General features: G+C 36.2%; 10 protein-coding genes and 1 non-coding gene across 11 annotated transcripts; 6 read left to right on the plus strand and 5 right to left on the minus strand.

Moving 5' to 3' along the window:
• Positions 1-204: 204 nt before the first annotated feature.
• On the plus strand, positions 205-2,317 carry EV154DRAFT_456265 (uncharacterized protein). Its single transcript, XM_051597372.1, has 6 exons — positions 205-295; positions 363-542; positions 599-729; positions 792-981; positions 1,035-1,920; positions 1,968-2,317. The coding sequence occupies exons 1-6, from the start codon at positions 268-270 to the stop codon at positions 2,161-2,163; spliced, it is 1,611 nt and encodes a 536-aa protein (XP_051462904.1). The 5' UTR covers positions 205-267; the 3' UTR covers positions 2,164-2,317.
• Positions 2,318-3,434, minus strand: EV154DRAFT_492467 (Pex19 protein family-domain-containing protein). Its single transcript, XM_051599675.1, has 3 exons — positions 3,319-3,434; positions 2,875-3,263; positions 2,318-2,817 (listed from the first exon to the last, which is right to left on the minus strand). The coding sequence occupies exons 1-3, from the start codon at positions 3,389-3,391 to the stop codon at positions 2,365-2,367; spliced, it is 915 nt and encodes a 304-aa protein (XP_051462905.1). The 5' UTR covers positions 3,392-3,434; the 3' UTR covers positions 2,318-2,364.
• Positions 3,435-4,724: 1,290 nt separating this feature from the next.
• On the plus strand, positions 4,725-5,170 carry EV154DRAFT_492469 (uncharacterized protein). The gene has a single exon (XM_051599676.1). The coding sequence runs from the start codon at positions 4,745-4,747 to the stop codon at positions 5,075-5,077; it is 333 nt and encodes a 110-aa protein (XP_051462906.1). The 5' UTR covers positions 4,725-4,744; the 3' UTR covers positions 5,078-5,170.
• Positions 5,171-5,310: 140 nt separating this feature from the next.
• Positions 5,311-7,270, plus strand: EV154DRAFT_492473 (uncharacterized protein). Its single transcript, XM_051599677.1, has 6 exons — positions 5,311-5,891; positions 5,957-6,044; positions 6,105-6,245; positions 6,312-6,397; positions 6,460-6,543; positions 6,602-7,270. The coding sequence occupies exons 1-6, from the start codon at positions 5,688-5,690 to the stop codon at positions 7,103-7,105; spliced, it is 1,107 nt and encodes a 368-aa protein (XP_051462907.1). The 5' UTR covers positions 5,311-5,687; the 3' UTR covers positions 7,106-7,270.
• Positions 7,271-8,701: 1,431 nt separating this feature from the next.
• Positions 8,702-9,975, plus strand: EV154DRAFT_456272 (ribosomal protein L30, ferredoxin-like fold domain-containing protein). The gene is made up of 3 exons (XM_051597373.1): positions 8,702-8,742; positions 8,924-9,035; positions 9,251-9,975. The coding sequence occupies exons 1-3, from the start codon at positions 8,732-8,734 to the stop codon at positions 9,875-9,877; spliced, it is 750 nt and encodes a 249-aa protein (XP_051462908.1). The 5' UTR covers positions 8,702-8,731; the 3' UTR covers positions 9,878-9,975.
• Positions 9,976-11,757: 1,782 nt separating this feature from the next.
• Positions 11,758-12,895, minus strand: EV154DRAFT_492476 (uncharacterized protein). The gene has a single exon (XM_051599678.1). The coding sequence runs from the start codon at positions 12,867-12,869 to the stop codon at positions 11,985-11,987; it is 885 nt and encodes a 294-aa protein (XP_051462909.1). The 5' UTR covers positions 12,870-12,895; the 3' UTR covers positions 11,758-11,984.
• A 1,181-nt stretch (positions 12,896-14,076) lies between these two features.
• On the plus strand, positions 14,077-14,970 carry EV154DRAFT_492478 (ribosomal protein L14-domain-containing protein). The gene is made up of 4 exons (XM_051599679.1): positions 14,077-14,121; positions 14,322-14,429; positions 14,497-14,748; positions 14,846-14,970. Exons 1-4 carry the CDS (start codon positions 14,116-14,118, stop codon positions 14,891-14,893), a joined length of 414 nt encoding a protein of 137 aa, XP_051462910.1. The 5' UTR covers positions 14,077-14,115; the 3' UTR covers positions 14,894-14,970.
• Positions 14,971-14,975: 5 nt separating this feature from the next.
• Positions 14,976-18,293, minus strand: EV154DRAFT_492480 (uncharacterized protein). Its single transcript, XM_051599680.1, has 5 exons — positions 17,977-18,293; positions 17,763-17,921; positions 17,158-17,706; positions 16,420-17,098; positions 14,976-16,361 (listed from the first exon to the last, which is right to left on the minus strand). The coding sequence occupies exons 1-5, from the start codon at positions 18,135-18,137 to the stop codon at positions 15,006-15,008; spliced, it is 2,904 nt and encodes a 967-aa protein (XP_051462911.1). The 5' UTR covers positions 18,138-18,293; the 3' UTR covers positions 14,976-15,005.
• A 745-nt stretch (positions 18,294-19,038) lies between these two features.
• On the minus strand, positions 19,039-22,377 carry EV154DRAFT_558490 (uncharacterized protein; the record flags this gene model as incomplete). The annotated part of the gene is made up of 7 exons (XM_051605490.1): positions 19,039-19,080; positions 19,158-19,246; positions 19,297-20,422; positions 20,476-20,691; positions 20,807-21,079; positions 21,135-21,918; positions 21,977-22,377. The coding sequence occupies 7 exons, from the start codon at positions 22,375-22,377 to the stop codon at positions 19,039-19,041; spliced, it is 2,931 nt and encodes a 976-aa protein (XP_051462912.1).
• Positions 22,378-22,582: 205 nt separating this feature from the next.
• On the plus strand, positions 22,583-24,817 carry EV154DRAFT_547491 (uncharacterized protein; the record flags this gene model as incomplete). Its single annotated transcript, XM_051604758.1, has 8 exons — positions 22,583-22,619; positions 22,924-23,031; positions 23,402-23,484; positions 23,647-23,668; positions 23,837-23,900; positions 24,022-24,073; positions 24,124-24,297; positions 24,528-24,817. 8 exons carry the CDS (start codon positions 22,583-22,585, stop codon positions 24,603-24,605), a joined length of 618 nt encoding a protein of 205 aa, XP_051462913.1. The 3' UTR covers positions 24,606-24,817.
• On the minus strand, positions 24,215-24,296 carry EV154DRAFT_t10. The gene has a single exon. It is a non-coding gene; the product is annotated as a tRNA-Ser (tRNA).
• Positions 24,818-25,747: the final 930 nt, after the last annotated feature.

A 25,747-nucleotide genomic window follows, 5' to 3' on the forward strand; every position in this document is an offset into this window, starting at 1 on the left:
TGATTGTGCCTTCTTTATCAGTCAGCTTAATACCAAATTAAAAAAAAAATAGATACGGGGTATAGAAAATAGAATGCTCACCCAATCGGAATACGCTAAAAGTGCTAACACGAGTGTATTCAACAACCCACCTGAAATCAGAAGTTATTTCAAGATTGCTGTATGATAAATTATCTGCTACATAAAGTATCTGTTTCGTTTTTTCTTTCTTCCTGTTTTACTTAGTTTACAAAAAAACACCAAAAATATCTCTTTTCTATAAGCCAGATGCAGTCTCTCTCAAAAACTTTAGGAGGTAATTGTAAATTAGTTGAAACAAAGTAAAGTGCGGGGTAAATTAAGCAGCATTTTCATTGGTAAAGGTGCTATTGTTCGTAATAGTACGAGATTATCTTACAGACAATCTCGGGTTCCCCAAAGACGTTGTTACGTGTCAGAACCTTCCACGACCACTGTTGCTGTAAAGAAATTAACAAAATGGTCGATATTGAAAAATAGTGCTAAATTGGGTCTCGTAGCTGGTATTGCTTATGGATGCTATGGTAGTTTGATTTTGTGTAATAGGTCATGGGATTCTTGCTAAATAAAATTATAATAGAAATGTATGTTCAGCGTCATCCACACGTGCAAAATGAAATGGATCCGGAAAAAAAGACAATTGTAATTTTAGGTAGTGGTTGGGCAAGCACTTCGTTTTTGAAGGATATCGACACTGATGATTACAATGTGGTAATCTATTTACTAAATATATATGTAGTCTTTATTATTTAACATCTTTCTACATGTGACAGGTTGTTGTTTCCCCTCGTAATTACTTTCTTTTTACTCCCTTACTTCCTGAAACTACAGTCGGTACTATTGATATCCGATCAGTGATTGAACCAACACGTTTCATTGCTCGTCACAAGTCTAGAACAGTTAATGTTATTGAAGCCGAGTGCACACAGATTGATCCTGAAAAAAAGCTTATTACCATTGCAGGTGATACAAATATTTGATAAACAACTGGATAGGAGACTTATGGTCATTTTTAGATAATTCTGATGTCAAAGGGAATCATGCCACAAGTACATTGTCCTACGATTACTTAGTTGTTGGAATTGGTGCTATGAGTGCAACATTCGGTGTAAAGGGTGTAGAAGAATATGGTTGTTTTCTAAAGGAGGTTTGGGATGCTCAAAAGATTAGAACAAAATTAATGGATTGTATTGAGACTGCTGCATTTCCTAACCAAACCCCAGAAGAAATCGATCGTCTATTACACATGGTTGTGGTGGGTGGCGGTCCTACGGGTATAGAATATGCTGCCGAGCTTCATGATTTTCTCGTAGATGATTTAACTGCGTGGTATCCCGAGTTGGCTGGGAAGGTGAAGATTACTTTAATTGAAGCTCTTCCGAACGTGCTACCTGCTTTTTCCAAAAAATTGATCGACTATACCGAATCTACTTTTAAGGAACAAAACATTTCTATTCATACACAAACAATGGTCAGAGAGGTTCGTGAAAAAGATATTGAAGTCAAGCGCCCTGATGGTACTGTGGATAATATTCCTTATGGTCTCTTAGTCTGGGCAACGGGTAATACAGCTCGACCCTTAATTCGCGATTTAATGCAAAAGTTCCCTGAAACACAACTAGTCCGTCGTGGTCTTGCCGTAGATGAATGGTTGCGCCTTGATGGTTCTCAAGACATATATGCGTTAGGTGATGCCACTGCTACGAGATATGCCCCAACTGCTCAAGTTGCTGCTCAGCAAGGTAAATATCTTGCTCGTCTTTTTAAGCAATTGGCCAACCGCGATGCACTTGAGCTTGAGCTTGAAGATGCTTCTGATGAAGAAAAAGTTAAAAAAGAACGTAAATTACGAAAGATTAAAGATATCAGGCCTTTCCAGTATTCACATCAAGGCTCCCTTTGGTAAGTGTAACAAAGTGAAAATATAATTAATACTAATAATTTTATAGCTATATTGGTTCTGACAAGGCTGTTGCTGATTTGCCTTTCGGTCCGGGTGGTAACCTTGCTTCAGGCGGTGTTGCTACGTTCGCTTTCTGGAGATCTGCATATATTTCAAGTCTCTTTTCTACCCGTAACCGGGCTTTGGTTATTACAGATTGGTTAAAAAAGACTGCATTGGGTCGTGATATTTCCAGAGAATAACTCAGAACAGTTTAAGCTTCACCAGTCATAATCATATTCCAACCCTTACCATATTTATGTATCACTCATTTTTTCAAATAAATACCAACTCAAACACTCGATATTACCCACGATATAATGACTAATTACAATTGGCCCTGATCCAGTTGTAGCTTGTATAACAATAAATATATATGACTATTCTTGAGGTCTTTATTTGTTTTACATAATATTACAGTTCTCCATATCCTTCATATCGGGCATACCCTCGGGATTACCGAAATTCATACCAGGGGCCATTTCATCTAAAAGCTCAGCAGGAGGTTGACCTAAATCTTGCATCTTTGTCATCAAGTCCATAATCTTCTTACCCTGGACCTCATTCTTCTCATCAAAATCAGGTGCTTCGTATTTTGCAACAATTTGTTGGCAAATGGCATGTTGTTGTGTGTATTTCTCATAATCTGCTTTATCTGCAGTGTCTTTGTGCTCCTTTAACCAAGCAGGGTATTTTTGGGATAAATCTTTCATAGGCTCATAGAGTAACTCCTTTGACATTAATTGACTCATCATTCCTTCTAAAACTCCTTCAAATTCACCATTGTCGGCCAAAGACTCCATTTGTTTCATTAATTCAGCCATAAATGCGTCTTCTGATTCCTCGTTGATAGAAGTCTAAAAGAATATATTTTTGTTTAACAAGTCAGAAACATTTTACCCATTTTCACCTACCTTGATTTCCTTTGAACTATCCTTGAGTTTATTCATAGTCTGACCAATTGTATCTTGGAAGGACTGTGGTACCTTGGGAACTTCGCGCGTGGAAGGGGCTGCAGTGGGTACGCTTGTATTAGCAGCAGTATTGCCATCAAAGGAGGCCCACACTTGTTCAAAGGCTTTATTCATATCATCAGGTTTTCCGATATCAGCGCCACCCATTTGTCCCATCAACTGCTCCATATTTGCTGCTAATTGCTTAGCAAAGTCATCGCTATCCAGCATGTCGGTTAAGGATGGTACTGCTGGATCGTCGTCGTAGATTGGTGCTGTAGATTGTGTTTCTTTCTTGGCCTGAACTTGCTGAGCTTTGGGTTCAGGGGCGACCATGTCGTCAAGAACATCTTTTATAAAAGATGAGGTTAACCTTTTTGAAGTTTATGTTAATTTGTTTCTTACCATCTAATAAATCATCGAAATCGGAGTCATCATCTTGAAGTTGGGTGTTTTTATTAGAAAGATCTTTGGACATTAATTGTAAATTTAAGGTGTGAGAAAGAAGAAGCTTATTTTCTTTTCCGGAGGGGTGCTTTCAGTTGACTGGAGTTAAATCTCCCAGGACCTTTTGTCATCCCAAATCTGCCTGAGAAAGCACGTGAAAATAAGTTACTTGGCTGGCTGCGTTGTAAAAACTTTGGTAATCCTGCCGTTGGTATTCTTAAAAACTTGTTCATCATTCAAAACCGTTCTTTGTGATTCGTAATTTTAAAGCTACTAGGAAATGATGACCTTATCAACCCTGCTTAATTTTGTTTGCTAAAATTACGTATAAATCTATCCACTGATCGAATATAAGATTACCAGCATTGGTACTGGAAATGAATATCTTGATTTATATTGACGCCTTCAAATGGTGCTTTCAAAACGAGCTGGTGGTTTTGAATAGGGAAATATAACAGTCAAAAAAGTTTTCAACTCATCCTACATTATTAAATTAAACTATCAAGTTAAAACTTTTAGACGTTGTTTATTATCAGGATCAAGCATTATGTGGTCAGAATGATAAAACTTTTAAACGGGGTTTTGCCCAGGTTATTTTTTTTTTTAAAAAAAAAAAAAAAAATGAGTTTATAATTTGACTGTTAAAAAGTAAAACTTACGACTTTAAGTGTTTGACAACATATTCTTCAACTGGATTATCGGACTCTGGTGTACGTTGGATAATAGATGCTAAGCAGTTTTGTTGCTAGTAAATATTATGTTTCCTGTACCAAACAACGCCATGTGATACCATGCATTTCTTTATTTAAAAAGGCCTCCCGTTACTTTTGTTAATTGCCAGTGACATCTTTGCATCATTTTATTTTTTAAGTTTGACACAAATTCATCAGTAGTGTAGTTCTCTGCACAATTATGTCATAGAGATCATCATGGTGCTACACTAACTTTATTGTAAAAAAACCAAAGTGACAAAACGTAAGTGAAACCTGCCCATTTTTCTCTCTCTCTAAAAAGCAACAACAAACAGGAGTTTTCAGCCTCATTGTGGTACAACGCACAGAACTGCAAAAAAAAATCTCACGTATAATTTAATTTAACACTTAAATGGCTGCTGTAGAAGATATCCCATGAAGATGGCGGAATATGTTCTTTTTCATTGGTCCAGTGTTAAGCTACAGAAGCTCTCTTTTTTCATTCCTGCCATTCTTTTTCATGCAACTCCGAAAAAAAAATTAGTTATGTCATGATGATACGGTTGTGCACCCCATTATTCCTGCTAATTTTGTGACCTCATCCGTTTATGCAGCTCTAGGATTTTGTATATAAAGGGAGTCTTTCGTCCTCGTTTTTTCTAATCTTCATTATAAACTTATTAAACACTAAAATGTCAAACAACGCCACTGCCCCCCCTAACTTAGACCACGCTCCCGCACAAATGGTTGGTGGCATGAGAGTCAAGCAATCTGCTCGTCGTACTAGTCTTACCGGTGACAAGAAGGAAGCTACCATGTCTAATAACGAAGAAAACCGTGACAGCGATGAGGAGAGAGAGGAAGAAGAAGAAGAACGTATGCGTCAACGTGCTCTTCAAGAAAGACAAGCTCAAGATATGCAAGCTCATACTGCCTCTCGTCAACCCGATGTCTCTAAGAATGCTGGCTCCAACGTCAAGCAACAACATGTCCATACCATTCAACCCAGATCTATGAACCATTAAGCTTTTAACAAATAATTAGTGCACGTAAATCCCCCCATACAGCTGTATGATTATAAATAGTAAATAAATTATATGTACATTATGCCTCTTGAATTTTATTATTTTTTATTTTTATTCTTTCATTTCTATTTTATAAAATATGTAAAATTGACCACTATTCACAGCTTGAGTGCCAACATTACTACAATTTTATCATTTTTCCCGATCAAACTGGTAAGTTCCCAAAGTGACTGGTATTCAAAATTCAACATGCTTTCGGGATTCTCGCTCCGCCTTTCACATTATAAAAGGGATCACCCTTTGACCTTAGTTTTTCTTTTTGCCTTTTTATTTAATTCTTATTGATACCATCCGCAAAGAAATTTTTAATTCGTAAAGTAACTCTCGTTATAATATTTTAATTACTAACATCAAATAATGCAGTTCCGATCTTAAACATCCTCAAACCTCTACGAAAATCTGAAGCAAAAAGACTATACAATAGAAAAAAAAACGTATTCACACACTCAGCACAGATTACATTTGCTTATTTCTCTTACCTTTTTCTTTTCGTCGTCCACTTTTGGGTTTGTTTTAACATAAAAAAGCAACAACTGTATTATCAGCAAAAATGAATATCGAAGATAGTTTGCAAGCTTATTTCGAACAGCAGAATGACAAGGAAGCTGCATCAATTGTCGCAGCAGTAATGGCCTTACTTCCGTCAAATACCTCGGTAATCAGTTGGAATGATGAAAAAGAACAAGAAGATAATTCAATGAATGCTGCTGCTGATAACGTGTTGAATAATAATAACTTTTTATTGACAAAGGAGGTAATGAAAAAGGAGAGTGTGTATTACGCAGCAGCCACACATGATTCTAATTTATATTTAAATAGTCTGAGATAGCCGCCTTAAAGGAAGTGATTGTAAAATGGAGAAACAGGGCCTTTGATGCTGAATCAAACGCTCGTATTTACTATTTAGGTTTGTTTACAGTTCCATACTCTATTGTTTATTGTTGACATCCCTTTTTTTTCGGAGTAGAACAATTGCAGCTAATTGAATTACAACACGAAAACGAATTGAGAGCGATGGAGTCACGATATCAAAGAAAGTTGTATGAGAAAGACGATATTATCTCTACGTTAAGAGATCAAGTGGACTATTTAATTTGCAAGAAAGATCGTAAGTTTTTTATACTTGATGAATAATGACCTCACCTGTTTATTAACCTGCCCTCACTTACTATAGAAGCGGAAGACGGTGACACAGAATCATTTGTGTCAACAATTGATTATTCTGAAGATGCAGATGAAGAACGAGATAGCGTCTATGATGTACAGTACCTCCTATTTCTTCATAATTTTTTAATTAAAAACTGACTCCTATTATTATACAGAGAGATGCTGAGCAGGGACTAGTTGTAGTAGAAAATAAACCAGCCACTGAGTTGAAATCAGAAACGATATTGGACAATATCCAGGTAAAATATATACAAATAATTATATGCATTAACTGTCTACTTACTGGAATTTTCATAGGTTACAATGCGTGCAATTGAACAGGAGTTGAGCTTTCACCATTCGACAAAGGAAATGGATTTGGCAACTCAAACTCGTCGTCATCGTAGATCGCCAACTTACACCTCAGCCAACACATATTTCTCCTCATCTACCCTTATTGAAGCAGAATCTGCAACCAACAAAAAAATCAAAAAATCAAGCTTTTTTTTAAATCGTATCTTTAAAAAGGCGTTTCCGAAACTATACAAAAAACCACACAATACCAACATCAATACCAACACTATGAATTTAAAATATAGTAAATCATTGCCATCTAATCCATACCAATTGAAAAAGAGAAACTTCCATCACCATAGCCAGAGAAATTCATCAGTGTTTTTCGACGACAGTACCAGTTTTCCTAGAAGTAGCACAGATGAAACACTTGGTGTATATTCAACTACTAACTCAACTGATTGTCAGAAGCCTGTTAATGTTATGGATTTATTGCCTGCAATGAATAATAACATGGTGCTGGTTTAGATCGACTTTAATTTACATATCTCCTATCCTTTCTTTCTATATATTTACCTATTTATGAATTACACTCTATATTATCTTATCACTTTATACAACTCCGCACATAAAATATTCGACACTTCCGTTTTGAGCCAAAAAAATAAATAAACCTACTCTTTCTTCGTTCAACGATTCTTTCATATTTTATTACACAATTTATCATGCCACTTACTGACATTACTAACAAAGTCTCTAGAAAAAGCAAGGAACTTTCAGATTTCGATCGTGGAGTCATTTGCGGTTTGGCAGAGCATGCCAAATGGACAGGTACCCAAATCAGCAAAGAATTGGGCGTTCCTAGAACAACCGTTGTTACGATTATAAAAAAGTATCGAACTGAAGGGATCACGACTGTCCAACCTCGTCCAGGAAGACCAGCAAAGCTGACAGCAAGAGCTGAGCATCACCTGACGCTTTTAGTTCGAAGGGACTCCTTTGAACCTTTAAGTGTTCATATGCAAAATCTTGCGAAGGCTACCGATCCAATCAGCCTGACGACATTGAGGAATGCACTTCGCAAAAACGGTTTTTATTCTTGCAGACCTTCCAAAAAACCGTTTTTGAGTCTTAGACATAAAAAAACGCGAAGAGAATGGGTCGACGACAAGATGAATTGGACATTAGATGACTGGAAGAAGGTAATCTGGTCCGATGAGTCGCGATTCGCACTCAGGCACAACGACGGTGGTGTGAGAGTTATTAGAAAGAAGGGTGAAAGGTATATGGATAGATTTGTTTTACCAACATTTAAATTTGGTAAGGGATCAGTGATGGTATGGGGATGTTTTTGGGCAGGCGGTTTGGGCCCTTTGGTGACACTAAAAGGGTCTGTCGATCAAGAAAAATATGTCAATTGTTTAAGTCAAAACTTTCTCCCTTGGCTTGAACAATTGACAGAGAAATATGGTCATGACTTTATTTTCCAAGAAGACGGTGCCCCATGCCATACAGGAGGATATACGAGGTGGTGGAAAGAGAAGGCTGGGATTGCAGGCTTTGAGCGATGGCCCGCTCAAAGTCCCGATTTGAATCCGATTGAGAACCTTTGGCGCCTCCTGGGACAAAGGATTGCTAAAAGAAGAGCCCAGCTTCAAAATCTTAATGAATTGGAGGTTGCACTTCATCAGGAATGGAAGTTGTTGGGGGATGAAGTGTGTCATAAGCTTGTAGAAAGTATGCCCGATAGATGCCGGGCAGTAAAAAAAGCTCGTGGCTCAAATACCACTTATTAACGTAAATAAAAAAGTTTCTTTTTACAAAATATATATATATATTGCTATTTTGTCAAGTTTGGTAGAATTTGAGATACCTTTTATTAACAAGTTTTTGGTTTTAAAAAAATGCATGACTAAAGGAACTCAAATTTTTGTGAAAAGTGTCGAATATTTTCGGTGCGGAGTTGTACAAACAATAAATATGCTTTTTAAAAATTCTCTTTCCGGTGGAACATAAATTTTTTAAATATTGTGACTATTTTAGCAGTCCGGACCGGAAGCCCCAAAAATCAGAAAAAAAAACTTTTCTTATGATTGAACAAAATTTTTATCTTAGAGTTCCTTCTCTTTTCCTATCAGTTCAGACAGTATCAACATGGTTGCTTAGTAAGTATTCACACCACCGATTCAATAACGACAGCTGCTTGAAAGTCTTGTTGTAGAAAGAAAGGAATACTTGTATCATCGAATTATTGACGTTTTACATACTTCTTTTGTTTCAATAACATATTTTCGGTGGCTTATATTTTTTTTTTGACCCAAATTATTAATTCGCTTCTTTTCGTAGCAACGTTCCTACTGCCAACGACGTCCTCGTCCCCGAGACCCTCTTGAAGAAGAACAAGTCTTGTGCCAAGGCTGCCGAAGCTCTTGTTGCCAAGAAGGCCGAGCTCCGCAAGGCAAGTATTTTTCTCCAACAAGAAAAAAAACGACAAAAAAGCAAAGAAAAAAAGAAGTATGATGATAATTGGGGTACAACCCAATGGACTAGATTGCACTCGATGATGTCTCATGTTAACCATCTTTCGGGGCTGATTCTCTTTTTTTTCTTTTACTATTGTCGTTTTTTTTTTCTCATAAAAAAACATCAAACTAACATTATCTCAAAATACAGGCCAAGCTCAACAAGCGTCGTGATCTCTTCAAGCGTGCTGCCAAGTACGATGCTGAGTACAAGGCTGCTGCCCTCAACGAGATCCGTCTCCGTCGTCAAGCCAAGGCTGAAGGTAACTACTATGTTCCCGCTCAAGAGAAGCTCGTCTTCGTTGTCCGTATCCGTGGTATCAACAACATTGCCCCCAAGCCCCGTAAGGTTCTCCAATTGCTCCGTCTTTTGCAAATCAACAACGGTGTCTTCGTTCGTCTTAACAAGGCTACCTCCGAGATGCTCCAATTGATCCAACCTTATGTCACCTACGGTTTCCCCAACATGAAGACCATCCGTGGTTTGATCTACAAGCGTGGTTATGCTAAGGTCAACAAGCAAAGAATTCCCATCACTGAGAACTCTGTCATCGAGAAGTCTCTCGGTAAGTACGACATCATCTGTGTCGAAGATCTTATCCACGAGATTGCCACCGTTGGTCCTCACTTCAAGCAAGCCTCCAACTTCCTCTGGCCCTTCAAGCTCTCCAACCCTAACAACATGTGGAGATCTCGTAAGTTCCTTCACTACATTGAAGGTGGTGATACTGGTAACCGTGAGCAATTCATCAACAACTTGGTTCAATCCATGAACTAAATCTGTTGATTACTTGTTTAATGTTAATCAATACACAACTTTTTAAAAAAGGATTTATAATAAAAAGCTTTTTTGTTTGTTTCTTTACCTCTTAAATACTTTATCTTTGTTTTCATTTTTTTACTTGCTTTCGTATGACTTTAAACATGTTGATGCTCTTGAATAAATCAGCCGTTGTTTTAGAAAAAATCATGCCAAATACTATACATGTATTTAAAACCAATAAATTATAATTGCCTGTAATAGTAGTGGCTAATGTTTGCCATGAGTTATACACAAGTATTCTGTCAAAATCAGCATTAAATAAATGAATTTCTATGTGCCAATGGAGTTTTTCGAGTATGAAAGCACGAAGCTCTAAGTTAAATGCTCAAATTTTGAAAGGTACGTATAATTCTGGTCATGATATTTTTAATGTATATGTATAGTATGCATGGACGAATTTTTAAATTCAAGGCACTGATATTATTCTCACATGTTCCTTCGTACTTTGTGGCTTATGCGCTAGTCTTAAAACAAACTTACGTGACCCCTCACATTCCTTCTGAGTTGGTAAAAAGAGACTGTTTAATAATAAATTTCACGGAAGAGTGGTCACAGGTTGAACTGAAATTTGAATTTGAAAAAAGTATAAAAAGGCGACGTTTTCGCAATTGATTGCAACTCATACTTACCTGGGTCGTGCATCTGGTATCAAGAATCCCAGATGTACAGTGAGGCCGATTGTCATTGCACAGCGACGATTAGCTTTGCTGCGAACATCTTCGGATGTCTCGAGGCCATAATTTTTGTTTAGGGGGAGTGGGTGGTTCGCCGCTTGCTCCCCTGATATATTTTAATGAAAATGAAAAAAAAAAAAAAAAAATGTTTATAATGGTTTATTTATTTTAATGACCGTCTTGTTTTACTTTTGGTAATGTTTTTGTTACACCCATACTAAGCCTTATTTTTAACTTGAGATTGAGACTTGTTTCAAACCTGTTTCCTTGTTCACTTCGTGGTCCTGAATCTGAAAAAAGGATAATTTAACCTGTTTTTCATCAAGGGCAACTATGCTTACCATATTTGATGTTATTAAATTTTTCTTTGAGAGTTATTTTGGGGAATATTTTGATTAAAGTCATGTCTTAGATCAATTTAAATGATACGCGTCGAAATTTTAAGCCCAAAAAAAAATTCTAAATTTAAAGCCCTTTTCACTCAGCTGTATAAATGATGCTCTCGGAAACAAGGTTCACCGCCTGTTGTGGTGCGTGGTAACACAGATATCATCATCTTTAAAACAATATGGACCTATACTTTAGTACATCTTGGCACAGGCTAAAGAAACGTCAGCCCTGGCTCTTCTAAATGTGGTTAAAATCAAACGAGAAATTTAGAAAGTATAACCCTTATTTTTTTTTTTTCCGCAATGATTTCATGATTAGATATCCTTCTTAACTAGTGCAGCAAGATGCGTGATTGCCACAACTTGCGGCTACTTAAAAAGGGAAAAAAGTGATACAAAAAGTGTAAAAATAAACTCATAGTTATATATAACACTGAGTACCACTAGCGCCTACACGGCAAGCAGATAGAACAGGCATTATACACGCTTAATCGGAGCGAAATAGTTTCATTTGGCTTATCAACGTATCCTTCAGCTGACACATCGTTATTTATAAATAACGATGGTGAAATTTGCATTGTTCATTCTGAACATTTGTATAGTAAGCATTTTTTAGGACTCCTCTGTACCCGACCTCCTTTTTTTTTATAACGGAACTCCTCCTTAACCCAAAAGCATCGTATGTTGTAACACGTCTGCTGTAAAATATAAAAATAAAAAAGAAACGTACATGTGCACACGTGGAACAATAAGTGGATCGCAAAGGGTCGTGTTTATTATGTTTTGGTCCGGGGACTATTTATGCGTTATTCTGAAGTAATTATTATTTTTATTTACAAAAATCTATTTTAAATAATAAAAACAAAGGTGGGTTGTTTTGTAAAAGAAACAGAAATAGAATAATGAATGGGGTATGATATTTTTTTTTTTTTAGAATGAGGTTGAGGGGATTTATACAGTTTATATATATATATTATGGATGTGGTTGTTACTTATGACTTATAATCTTGCCATGGCAGCATATTCAACAAAGAAAGCGATTGAATGAACATCTTCATTGTCTACTAAAGAAGGGTGAACAGCCATTTCCAACAATCTGGATTTAAAGTTATGAATATCAGTTGGATCACTATTCCAAGGTACGACTTCGAGTATGAATTTTCTATTTCCGTTTTGAAGGAATGCAGAGTTGAAATACTTGAGGATACCCTTTAAGTCTTGAGCGGTATGTTGAAGCAAATCGGGTAGTGCATGTTGATCAAGAGCCTCAAAGACATATTCTAGGCTACTTGTTAAATAGGAATCCAAATTTGTGGCAAGTTGAATTGCATTCTCGTTTAAACAAGAAGATAATATAACGTCTTCGACTTCATGTTGTCCACCACATGTTTCGAGTAATGACGTACGAAGATACGATTCTATGGCTTGGCGGCTAAGTTTATCAGCCAACTTGTCCCATGTGAGAGGTAAGTTTCCTTCGGTATGGGCTTGTATAGCAGCAAATATCTGAGATTTAAGAATTTCCAAGTCCATCATATCTAATGTGGGTGATTGCTGTTGAATTGTATGCTGGTTAGCGTTGTGCGACACGAGTTCATCATCAAACTCATTAGCTTCGACGTTAATTTGAATATGGTGCTGGAACTCAGTTGCGATCTCCTTATCTGTACGACTAATCACTGCATCAAGATGGTCGAACTGGAGATGGGTTGCAATAAGTTGAGCTAATGTATCGACTTGAACTGGAAACACTTCATCTAAAATGTCATGCTGGACTAATATCTCTTTTTCTTCCACAGCGGTTATTGGTTCTGTTGAAGTTGTGATGGGTAAAGCAATAGCACAGCTTATTAAAGTGATAAAAGTAAAAGTGAGATACTTCATATCTCTTGAAAAGAATAGAAAAAATAGATACAGAAAAAGAAAGATAAAAAAAAGAAAAAATAAGAAAAATGAAGGTTTTATATATAGGTCTAGAATTATCGGAGTACAAATGACGGTAATTATCTGATAAATGACCTACGCTCGTATTGCCAGATAATTATAGATTTTTTTACCAGCATCAGACATTTTATTGTTCATTTGCATGCTTGATGTTTACATTTTTTTTAATTTCACTGCTTCTTTTCTCCTCTACTTTTGTAAATGTTATTGTAAACAATTCAAAAACATATCACAGACAAAAAAAATGAGATCGCTATTTAAATGCCAGGCATTAGGTTTCAGCTCAACATAATACGCTTCGGTCATTTGTGGTGAATAGGAAGCACAGTAGTAAATGACATGACGTGCTACAAATCATATGTTACAGCAGAATATAAAGTGATGTTTGTGTTCAATTCTGCAGTACCTTATCTTTGTCTCCCGGCATCGAACGGAGTATATATACTGGGTGAGGCAAGGTTCCCCTCATCCCCCGCCGCTTAAAAAAAAAAAAAAAAAAAGCTGGCATGAGAGACACTAAAACTAGAACCTGGCTAGATAAAAAATGTTGTATGTCTGGATACCGGGTCTTTTTTCTCCTTCTTTTATATACATACACAAAAAAAGGCCTCATTAATAATAATTAAAACAGAGAGAGGCTGTATAACAAATATTAATTATCATAATAAGCCCGGTCTCTTTCTTGTAAGACTAACCTCCTTTTTTATCTGGATCTTTCCTAATTAAAAATAGCTAAAAAAGATCATCATTTTAACATACATGGTTTAAGGGGAAAATAAAAGTAAAAGGTAAAAAACCGTATTTTGCAGATCCCATGTTTATTTACAGTCAAAATGAGACTAAATAAATATTTCATTATTGTGCACGAACTAAAGAAATTGGGGTCGAGCCTTTTTATTTTATTTTTTTTCATTATCAAAAAAGACATCAGCATAGTTCTTCTCTCAGTTCCATTACACAAGTTATTTTAACTTTTTTATTTAATAAACGTCTCTCGATTTGGCGGTTGAGACTCAATGTTGATTTTATTTTTTCATTGGTAAACTGACAGTAAATCAGTGCCGGTCCGAACCTATTATTACTCGGACCGAACACCCTTTTTCTAGTTTTTTTTTTTTTGGGCTGTAAATGTGTAGATTGACTTGAAATATTCCAAGCTCTTTCTCTGACTATATAATCCATAACAATGGTTGTACGTATCATATAATAAGTGAATAGAGATGAATAGATAGGGGATGGGGAGAGAAGAAAAAAAATACAGATAAAGGATGGATTTAAGACAGAATTTACGGATACGCATTTTCTGACTTTTTCTTACTGAAATGAGTGTGTGTGTGTGTGGTGTATGTTAGAATGAAATTAACATGCTTATTTTTCTTCTTCTTTAATTAGCAAGGTACTTTCAAGCGTCAAGTTGAAGTTGGCCGTGTTGTCCTCATCAACTACGGTCCCGATTCCGGCAAGTTAGCCACCATCGTTGACATTATTGATCACAACCGCGTAAGTCACACTCAACGTCAATTGCCCCTTAGAAACCATTGTATTCACACTCAACTTTTATTATTAGGCTCTTATCGATGGTCCTACCACCGGTGTCGTCCGTCAAGCTTTCTCTTACCGTCGTATGGTCTTGACTCCTCTCGTCATCAAGGATCTTCCCCGTAACGTTGGTCAAACTGCCCTCAAGAAGGCTTTGGAGAAGGCTCAAATTGTTGCCTCTTGGGAGAAGTCTGCTTGGGCTAAGAAGCTCGAACAACGTAAGGTTCGTGCCTCTTTGTCTGATTTCGATCGTTTCAAGGTCTCCAAGTTGAAGAACCAAGTAAGTTTTATTTTTTAATTTCCTAAGAGATGGAGTAGTTAGAGGATTGAATAGTAAAAAGATCACTTACTAACGCTTATACGTTTCTTCTTAATAGCGTCGTTTCGCCGTCGGTTCCGCTATCAAGGCTGCCAAGAAGCAATAAATCATAACAATGCTTCAACAACTATTGTTTTAATTCAACGAAACAATAAAAACATTTTATAATTTAAAAAAAAAAAATTGCATTTCATTTTTAAGTGTTCGTGTTTATTTAATTAGCGTTGTTTCCAGGAGTAATCATACACCTTTTCAAAATCAAGCTTACCGACCATTTGGTCCCATTCATTTACAGTTTTGATCAGCATACGCTTTCCAGTCTTAGGATCTCCGAACAACTCAGCCCACCACGCCAAATCTTCGTCGTTAGTTACCAGAACAAGGCGCTCTGGTTGATTGTCTTCTCTCGCCTGTTGCTTACTATGATAATACAGTAAACAGCTTAAAATTGGGCGATATCCTTTGGGTACATCGTCGAACGTATATGGTATTTCATCTTGATCTTCTTCCTCGAAATTTTCAGTGTAATCATATTCCTCGCCAGCTTCGTTTTCTTCTTCGCTCTCTTCATCGTCGCTACTCGCACTTTCCACATCGGATTCCTCAGAGTCACTACCACCCCCTCTTCTTCTAGAATGGAATAAATCACCGTCGGAGCTATCATCAGATTCTGCATCAGATACAATTTCTTCTTCTGCTGCCTCTTTTTCCTCATCTTCCTCATCTTCCTCATCTTCCTCATCTTCAGACAAAAGATGGTCGACCGCATTCGATCTACTTTCTTCGCCAATCCAAAAAGCCTTTGCCTCATCCCAATCACTTAATTTTTCGCTGACCTTTTGCGTACGAAGGAACGAACTAGTTGGCATATCAGTTTTATTGCCATTCTCCAACAGTTTTTGATCCAGAAAACGAATAGATTCACGAGCTTGCATATTCATATGAGAAGTACCCTTTTTATGGTCATCCAAAGAATCAATGACTTCTAAAGGAACAACGACTTCTAATATGCTTCCTTGAGATCTGCGATCAACATTTAGGGTTTGGGTGGCCCATCGCTTCACCTTATTCAAGCCATCTAGGAAGGCTGTAACATCCACCACACACGTATATACTTCTCGTTTTGTAGTTGGGGTTGCTTCTTGTTTTTTACCTAACGACATTCTATTCACGTTCTTTTCTAAAGAAGATACTTGTTCCATCAAACGCTGTGTAGCCAAAGCTTTCATAAATCTTCCTTGTTGTTGACGTTTGGCATTTTCGTCAATAACAATATACTTCTGCTCTGCTTGGTTGTATTGAATAAAATCAAATGAATTGGAATCGGCAATACTTTTAATCATGTCACGAATACGTCCCCATCGTACTTGTTTGCGAGCCTCAAACGTGTGTTCATCATCTACCTCATACGCATTCTCCTTGAAGAAATCTATCTTTTTATGAAATGATGCCAATGGAATAATACCTAAGAGTAATAAATCTTCGGATAAAGGATATGTTGGTGGAAGCACATTAAGCACAGGATCAGGGAATGAAGGATGACTAATTAGCAACGACAATAAAGATTGAATCGACTAGAAAATATGTGAGTATATATATATATCTATAACATTTTTTTCATTCATAAATTACCTTGACCAAGGTTTTCTTTTCAGGCTCTCTATTTCTAGAATCATTTGCAGCAGTCATACAATATTGAGCAACCGTGTTCATGTTCGTATTCAGGTAACTTGCCCAAATACTCAGACCAGGCAATAATGTTTCATCCACCATTGCTTCTAATTTGTCGTACTTTTCAGGCTCCAGCGACTCTCTGACTTGTTCCAACACTTGACGGGATGAGCGATAGACACCAGTCAGCAGGTTGAATACAAAAATAAACATGTGGATCTGGGACGATAGTATAACAGGTCGGATATTGTAATTGGCCTTATCTTTTAATCTTTCACCGGCAATCCAGATTGAAATCATCAGAATAGTGATCGTACGTGTAAGAGTGGTTCGAATAATGTGTAACATAGAACTAGTTGATTTGGATATATTTACATCCTCTTCCCCTTCTTCCGATTGAATAAGCGAAAACAGCGTTGTGCCCAGCTGACCAGATACGCTTATCATGGCTGCAAATTCATCGCTATCCTTTTGATTAAACATGACTGTTCGATGCATATGAAGGAAAGATTCCACAAATTGAGAGGTCATTGTTGAGACATTATTATCACTTTCCTTTTGCTTAGAATTGAATCTAATCTTGGAATAAAATGATTTAAGGTTGTCTCTGCCTACACTAGAAGGGTGTTTGACTGCCAAACTATGTGTGATATATAACATATTAGGTGTTTGTTAATACCTTAAAATATTCTACTTTACCTCATACAGTAGTACCATACTACATCCATTGCATTGCCGTTTGACATAGACACGAGGGCCAATTGTGAGTAAGGCTTACCATTTTTTCTATATACATCGATTGCCTTTAAATAACATGACTTGGCCAATGACCAGTACTCCGAAGTCTTCTTGGTACTTTTAGCAGCCATGGCTTGCTGAGCATGATAACGTGCCAAATCACCCATACAAATATAATTGAACTGAAGTAATACACCCACTTTTTCTTCAGAACTGTGTTGTTTAAACAAATCAATGCCTAGTACTTTTGTGTCGATATGGTATGTTGTCTTTACATGGATGTTTAGATCACGATAAAACTTGAATGCAGAATCAATTCTGTTATATAATTCTTTCTGCAATGTCTTGTTATCGTTGCTGGCAGTCTCAGATGATGACATTTTACGTAATTTACTACGTACTTCCTCAATGCCTGCGTAAAAAATATATCTCCATATTTTATCTTCGATATGATGTGCTGTAGCATACATGAGATCCACAGAGAATATTTGACGATATGTTCTCTTGAGACTATATCATGTTTTCAGTACATCCGTCTTAAACTATATTTCCCAAAAAAATTTTACCTGTTTCTAACATAGACAATCTCTTCCTCCGTAGCCAATATTTGTTCAGCAGCAATGGCACTTGCGATACGTCCTTGCTCTTTGCTTGGGATGCTGGAATAATTAATTTTTAATTGTGTTTGAAGTTCATTAAGCTGTTTTTCTAAAGCATGAGCCTCACTATACGAAAAGAGTTTAATGACATGACCGAAAAAAAAAAGCTTTGTCGTTTTACCTTGATAAATCAGTCAAGTTCAAGTTTTGCTTCTGCGTCACTTGCAATTCTTCACTTTGCTTTAAAGGTTCTTCGTCACGTTGCTTTTGCTTTCTTCTGTTTCTTGGTCGTCTTCTTCTTCGACGTGGTGTCGTAGACTTATTTAACTCACTAGCTTGCATGATGGCTTAAATAAATCAATAGACATAATTTTGCTGTAAAAAAAAAAAAAGTTTTTTCTGTCTCTCGTAATGGTTCGGTTTTTTTTTTAAATAAAGATAGATAAAAAAAAAAGTGTATTATTCTCCCTTCCAAATAATTAACATGTGTGAGCAAAAAGAGGGAGAACTAAAAAAAACAGGAGTTCTCTGCGGTTTTGACCTTTTTTTTTTTAAACATAAACTCCGTTTTAGCAATATTTTTCTTTGTTCTAAAATAACACTTTGACAGGCTTAAAAGTTAAGTTTTAAAACTTTTTTCTTCTTCTTTTCTTTATTCTTTCCACTAAATGAAACTTATAATCACATTATTTTTAACACTTGTCATAGTCATGTCTGTCAAGGCCCATAGCTTCACATTTCAGCTGATAGATCCTAACACAAACACATCCTGGACAGCAGGCACAATGGAAGCCATTGTTTGGAAATACGCTTCAGAAAAGAACGAACTTATACATAGCATAGAACTCATTACACCAGATCAAAGTATATATCTCTTCAACCAAGAAGATGCAGTGTCACTAAGCTCTGAAAAATACAATTGGATGCTGTCTTCAGACATAATACCCACTAACCAAGCAAGCATCATCATCATCACACATACATTTACCTACAAGACCGAATTTAACTTTAAAATTGAGGCCCGTGATAAAGTGACATCGGTTACAGATTATTTCACCTCAGCCACAGCTTCTCAGCCTGATCTTTTATTAAACATTTCTAATCTCGCATTAAGTGCTAGTGACGAAAATAACCATTTGAAGTACACTGCTATTTTCATTATTTTATTTAACTTAAGCATATTTATCTGGATATAATAAAAGCACGGCAAATGTGTCCAAACTTATATAAAAGATGATGAAGCCTATCTTCTTCGTTTGTAAAATAATAAATATGCCGCATTTGTCTATTTGTATAACAACAAAAAACCATTACCCGGTAAGATGGTTGTATCTCAGTTTTAACTTTTTTTTACTTTCTTACCTTGATATCTTCTGCCGATATTTCTGATATATGAGAATCATCAAAGTTATACCAAGTTTTTGTTTCCGCATTCTGAGCATATGCAGTATCTATTTTAACATAATTAGTACATATCCTATTATAGAATTACGTGACTTACAATGCCCACCACCCATGCCGCCATAATGGTTATCAATCGCATATAAATCATATATTAAACTGTCTTCACCTGTGCTAGAAAGAACGCGGTCTGTCATATCTAACTCTTCGATCGGAAAATCAATGAAAGAATCAATTTTATTCCCGTATGTTCTCTCCTGGCTAAATCGTTTCAAGTGAACCACTAATATTTCTGGCAACTTCCAAATATCGAATTTTTTAGATGCTCTTTGATGTTTTTTGCATCTTGGGCAATACCATAAGTCATCGCTACTCAACTTTTCATCACCCGTAAACTCATCTAAACAATCCTCAAGGGTTGAAGAGGTTAGTGAAGATTGGCTTGAAGATCGTGTTGACATCCTTGTTTTTCTTTTGGTACTGCTTTTAGTAACCTCTTCGTATTCCCTCCATGCCTCTGTGTTGATTTCCGAATGGTGATCATGGTCGTAGATTGATTTGGATGACTTTGAAGAATAACTTCCAAATATCTGTTGTGCCTTGGATACGCTCCATTCAATTAATATACCTTGGCCTTGCTTGATTGTTGTCTGATCACTCCAGCGGATGGAGCTTCCGGTTGGGATATTAAGGCGTGACTTGTTGATGGGAGGTGTGGGTCTGTCGAACAACCGAATATTAAATAAATTCGACATAGCCACCATAGGTCTACCACCAGCAGGCGTAACAGCTGCAGTCGTATGAATTGGTTGTTGAAAGAGGGGGAATAATTCTTTGGTTGTGTCTTTTTCAACTACTTTAGCCGTGTCGTTTTCTACTGCTTTGGCTGTGTCTGACGTATCTTCTTCAAACAATTTAACGATACAATACCTTTCGATATGATGAGCAATAGTACTATATAAATTATCCAAGTCAGTCGATTCCTTAGTCTCGATAGCTAGTATAATAGGAAATCCAAACTGATTTGTCGAAATTGTCTGTTGTTTTGGATCAATAGTAGTTGCACAGTAAACAGGGAATATAATCCAGTCTTCGTTCAATTTAGCGGTTGAAGGACATGGCAATTGGTATACATAGATTACATCGGTAGGCTTTATATTATATACTTCCTCTGTATCGTTAAATACCTTAAATATCTTGCCTTGATGCATCTCTACTACTAACAACTAAAAATGGTATTTTATCAGTATATGGTAATTTGAATATCGGGCTGACTTACACTGTGATTATTTGAAATAGAGAGTGATGATGATGTGATGTTGGTCTCAATTTCTTGCTTTAATTGACTGATCTTGGCATCATTGTTCAAGTGGATTGTCATCTTGAGCTGTCTTTGAGATGGTTGATAAGGAACATAGACCACATCAATTTTACATTGTGTATCCTCGGGTAGTGGTAATGTTAAGTACATAAATGGATCGAAAGTGACAGAAACCTATTCAATAAAAATAAAAAAAAGTTTTTTTTAATAATTAAGGTATGGTAAATAAAGAAAGTACCAAGAATAAAAATATTTTTAAATGGCCTTATTGGCTTTACCATAACTTTACCTTTTTACATTCGTCACAAGTTAATCTGCTCTTAAACTGTCCCTGAAATAAATCCACGATCACCGAATCATTTCTTGCTTTGTGATAATTCCAAAAGCAGGTCGCAATCTCTTTGTCGGCTAAAAGGTCATCAAAGTCGGGTATTTCAATATAAGGTTTCTTTAAAATTCTGTTTAAATCCTCGTGTAATCCATCCAATAAAAAACTAAGAAATTCTTGGGAATCGTGTTGTAAGTATCCACTAAAATGAGAGTTAAATCCCTCAAACGTAGTCTATAATCATAATTAAACACAACTCTGGTTTCCCTTCTTTTATATATATATATACCTTGAATTCTTTAGGTGAGATACTTGGCTTGGAAGTCGAATGCGGTTGCCAAAGTCTGCTCATAACAGAAGCAAATGATTCTGCCAGATCGCCATTTAAACCCAGTGGATTAGATACATTAATATCCTTCTTGTAATCCCGATTCAGGAACCATTTTGTTAATTGTGGTGTGTTACTCAAGCATTGAAGTGCAGAGTTCATATAGCAGGTGTTGCCCAAATTTTGTAAACCACACAATCCCCTGCTTGGTGTGGTAGTATTTCCATTCATATTATTTTTCTTCTTGTTGATAAAGTCCACAGCCAAATGGTAATAATGGTGGTCGCTTTTTTCGCTTCCAATCGATGATGAGGATGACATTGGTAAATAAGTGGAAACTGTGGAGTCAATATCAATTTTGTAGAAATCAACGTACTCTGCTGATTCTGGATCGTTCAATAATTCGTAGGATATGGAGAAAGAGGCGTTATTCTTAAATAATCTATTATTGAGGAGCCATAATTCAACGGATGTTCCTGAAGGTAAATCCAGGGCATTCAGGAGAGCACTCTGAAATCTAGAAACAGTGGCCTTTGGTGGTATTGTAAATGTGTACTTTGTCCTCGTAGATTCGTATGCCTGATAGACAGTAAAATAGTAAGTAGGATGCCTCACTGTTAGTGGCGATGATGCTGGTTTTGATTTAGAAGGTGGAATAATTTTTATAGGTGGTCTGGTTATAGGCGGTGCCTTTTTCTTATTACTTTTCCTTGATAATGTATAAGATGGATCTAATAAGCCGTACCTATATAAAAGAGGGGGTTAGTTCAATTCAGCATGAGTAGACGCATAGTTGCAAGTACCATCGAATTAGATATAGCCAAGCCTTCTCCGGTAGTACTATAAAATCTTTATCGTAGGCTAGGTCGAGTCTAACACTGCCATCTTCGCGTAATAAACTTGAATTGTCTATTTTACTCGGTGAAACGGGCGATAAATCAATGCAGTACCTTTCCCAATTTTGGTACCATTGTCGAGCGAGCATGTACTCAGGTTTTCCGTCAGGCACTTTTGCCAGCAACTGTTTAATGAAATCGTATTGCTTGATAGCTGAAATGTTATGTTGCTGTTGAATTGCGCGCTTTTTAACACCGTCAGGTATTTGCGGCACCGGTTGATTCTCTTCGTCATTATCCAGACTTCTCGATCGTTTTCCGTGCAATGAGAACGATAGGTTGCTGTTAATAGGTTCGTTATCGTCCATTGCTGATTTGAATGAAAGCTACGGATCCAGTAAAAAAAAGAAGTGTTGAAGGTGATGACACTGCAAAGGGGGACTGTCCAGACAACATTTTCATTCAAAGTCACAAATGCAGGCTAAACTTAAAATGGGTTGGCAAACTTAAATTCCTCTTTTTTGATGAGCACAGTGGCATAAAAATGTGTTATGCGCGTATCATCTTTTGAAAATGGGCTTTTACGTTTTGAAGTTTTGGGTTACCGATGGTAGTACAGTGCAGTCAGCATTCAACCTGTCGATTCTTTTTTTTTTTGTTCCTTTTTTTGACAAGAAGGTCAATTGGTACCTCCACTTAACCTCTATAAATATCTTTCTGGCTGCAGTTGAAAAAGAAAGCATTATACATATTTACATGATCAATTGTTGTGTCTATTGTAGTGTTATTAACGTAAAAATAGGGTTGTTGTGAATAACACACTACGGAAATTTTTAAATGAAATAAGAGTCGTATAGAAAGAAGAATAAAAGAATAAGAGAATTGTTATTTAATTAATCTTTTTGTGATTACAGCTACAACATTCCTACCGAATGAGTATGACCTATCATATCTTAAGCATATGCGCTCGCTTGTGATTCTTATCATTCATCTTTTTGATGATGAGCCAAAAAATCGTTTAAGTTAGTGTAATCAGTCACTATAGCTCTTTAGTCACTGCTACAAGACCAGGGCTATATCACAAACTGTCTCAAGCGAGCAGAAAAGCTTTCTCTCTGCTTATGATTGGATTACAATTAACCAAACATTTTTTATCGGGTTTTATCTGTCACACGACTTTTAAATCTACTTTATCTTAGCTTTAATCTGAAACGTGCCATTAAGCTCGTGTATCAATTACATTCAGATAAAACAAAAAGCTTTTGTTGATAATACTTTATAAATATACTAGAAAGCGTTTGATTTTTCACAAATTCCCGCTGCTACTTTTACGATGATTATAGCATATTCAACAGATTTTGAAATCTAATGATTATGTTGAAAATATCGTAGATATGATAATAAAATTAAAGGTTAAGCATGAATTACGCATTACCCTGCTCGTTGTCATCATGCCCTTAAAGTCTATTCACAAGGTAAAATCCTGTGGCGAGCAAAAATGTATTCTGTGTAAAGCAATACAATCGGATAGGCATGGACTTCTATAAAATGTTAATATATCCCGTGCATAAATATCACTCTTGTCATTTGATGAGTTAATAATTGTTGATCCCTCTGATTAGTATTTATATACTTAGTATAAAAGGGCTAAAATCAAAGGTACGTTTATTGTTTATTATCGCTAGGTTATTACTTCAATGTCCAATAATGCGTTTAATGTTCTCCGTACAACTGTTTTGTTCTTCATAAAATTATCCATATTTTCTTCTCATAGACTACCAGAGACGTTTTTTAATTTTTCTGTCCAAATTTAAAGTGGTATCCAAGCTCTAACAGCATCACTTTTGGTTTTTGTTCTCCATGCAAAACAGAGTGTCACCCAATTGACTGCGTAAAGTTTTTTAAACCACGGTGAAGTATTAACAAATGGTGCTGAGTCGCTGTTAAAAATTAGGAAGGAACAGCGGATACCTACTAGCTATCATAAAGGGACTGTAATGCTTATCTTCTAGCTTTTTCAAAAGAAAATGTGGTCGATTGAAAAACCAGCTACTGGATCTTAACGTAAGCTAAACGATGAGAAGTTGATAAAAATTAGTATAAAATACATACAGACACTCCAGGAGACAATGTATTTTTATTCAACAAAAAATTTAAAAACGATGGACTACATACACCGCATTTATGAAAAATCATCAAAAAATGCGTCGCCTGCAGGATTCGAACCTGCGCGCTCAAAGAGCAATAGCTTAGCAGGCTATCTCGTTAACCACTCCGACAAAGCGACTGTTAGATGTCAATTTTATTTTGCACTTTTAGTTAAGCTAATAATTTTTAAACAAGTCACGTGATAAACACGTGACCGGTTAATTGTTGTCCCATTTTTGCGCAGCATAAACAACGCGCTTTACTTTCAGCAACAAAGATATCAGTTATGGGACTGAACTGTTTAGTCTACTAGAGAGATTTCCTAAAACTATAATTGATTTGCCTTCTTTTTGTATGATACTTTTGTCAGAACTTTGAGAGAAAACACGCAGAGAAATTTCTAAATGTCGTTTCCTTATGGTTAAAACAGGTCCTCCATGCTGAGTGACATTGTCAGAATTAGCAAGTCAGACATAATAACGATCCTTGAGACACCGGTAATAATAAAGGCTACCGTGTAATTATTAGTCGACCTACTTTTTTTTTTTTTTTTTTTTCGTGTCAACTTGTATTGTAGTGTGAAAGTTGAGGACAAGTATCGTCTGAATCCAGCATGTACATAAAAAAGGGTGGGGGGGGGGGACAGGACCGTCAAGTTAGAAAGTTTGAATGCATTTACCAATTGTCTTTTTTTTTTTTCCAATCACTCAAATCACTCAAAAAGAAAAAGAAGTGAGGAGAAAAAGCCCAATTGTAAAATCTTTGATTTATGCAATACTTTTTTTTTTTTTTTGGAACTCATAAAAAAAAGGTCACTGTGCCTATCTGGCATATGTGCCATGATAAATGATATGTTGTTTAAGTTGAATTTTTTTACATTTGTATACGTGATATACTTTAGCTACAGAGCTTGTAGTTTGTCCTTAATATATCTAGAGTTGTTTGGGCAGTATTACTGATAAAATATGTGTTGAATACAGCGCCCATGTTTTTTAATGACTCAAGAAAGGCGCTGATGTCAATAAAAAGCTGCATCCTTCACTACTGCATCATCAAGTATCTCTCTTGTCTTTTCTTTTTACCCGTTTCCACTCAATTACCTGACCAGGCAAACGTAAAAAAGATTGATAGCTTATGGATGTATGGATCATGATGAAAACAGTTTAAGTAATTTGTAATTCGATCTTTTTAACTAGTCTAGATATCCCGACTGAGAAATTCCGTGCTGAGGGGTGAATGGATAGTTTATGAAAGGTGAAAAGAAAAAGAGGCCATCCAAGGCATAGATTTACCCGCAGTTTGTTATCAAAGGATGGAACACATGGTTTTTACGGACTGACAAGACGGATGAATACGTGAGGGGAAATGTGTGTTACACATTTGCTACGATTGTCACAGATAAAAAAGCACGAGCGTTTTTTTTTTTTTTTAGTGGTTACGAATTAAGAATGAAGCTGGGAGGGGAAGATTGTTTGAAAATTAAGTATTCTAAATGACACGGATTGTCTGGATACGATTAGAATATATTTGAAAAAAAAAAAAAAAGATTTCCAGGTTTTGCATACAGGTACACAGCCAATTAAATTTATT

The sequence above is a fragment of the Mucor mucedo genome (genome assembly GCF_025094135.1).
Source record: "Mucor mucedo strain NRRL 3635 chromosome Unknown EV154scaffold_5, whole genome shotgun sequence".
NCBI lineage: Eukaryota > Fungi > Mucoromycota > Mucoromycetes > Mucorales > Mucoraceae > Mucor > Mucor mucedo.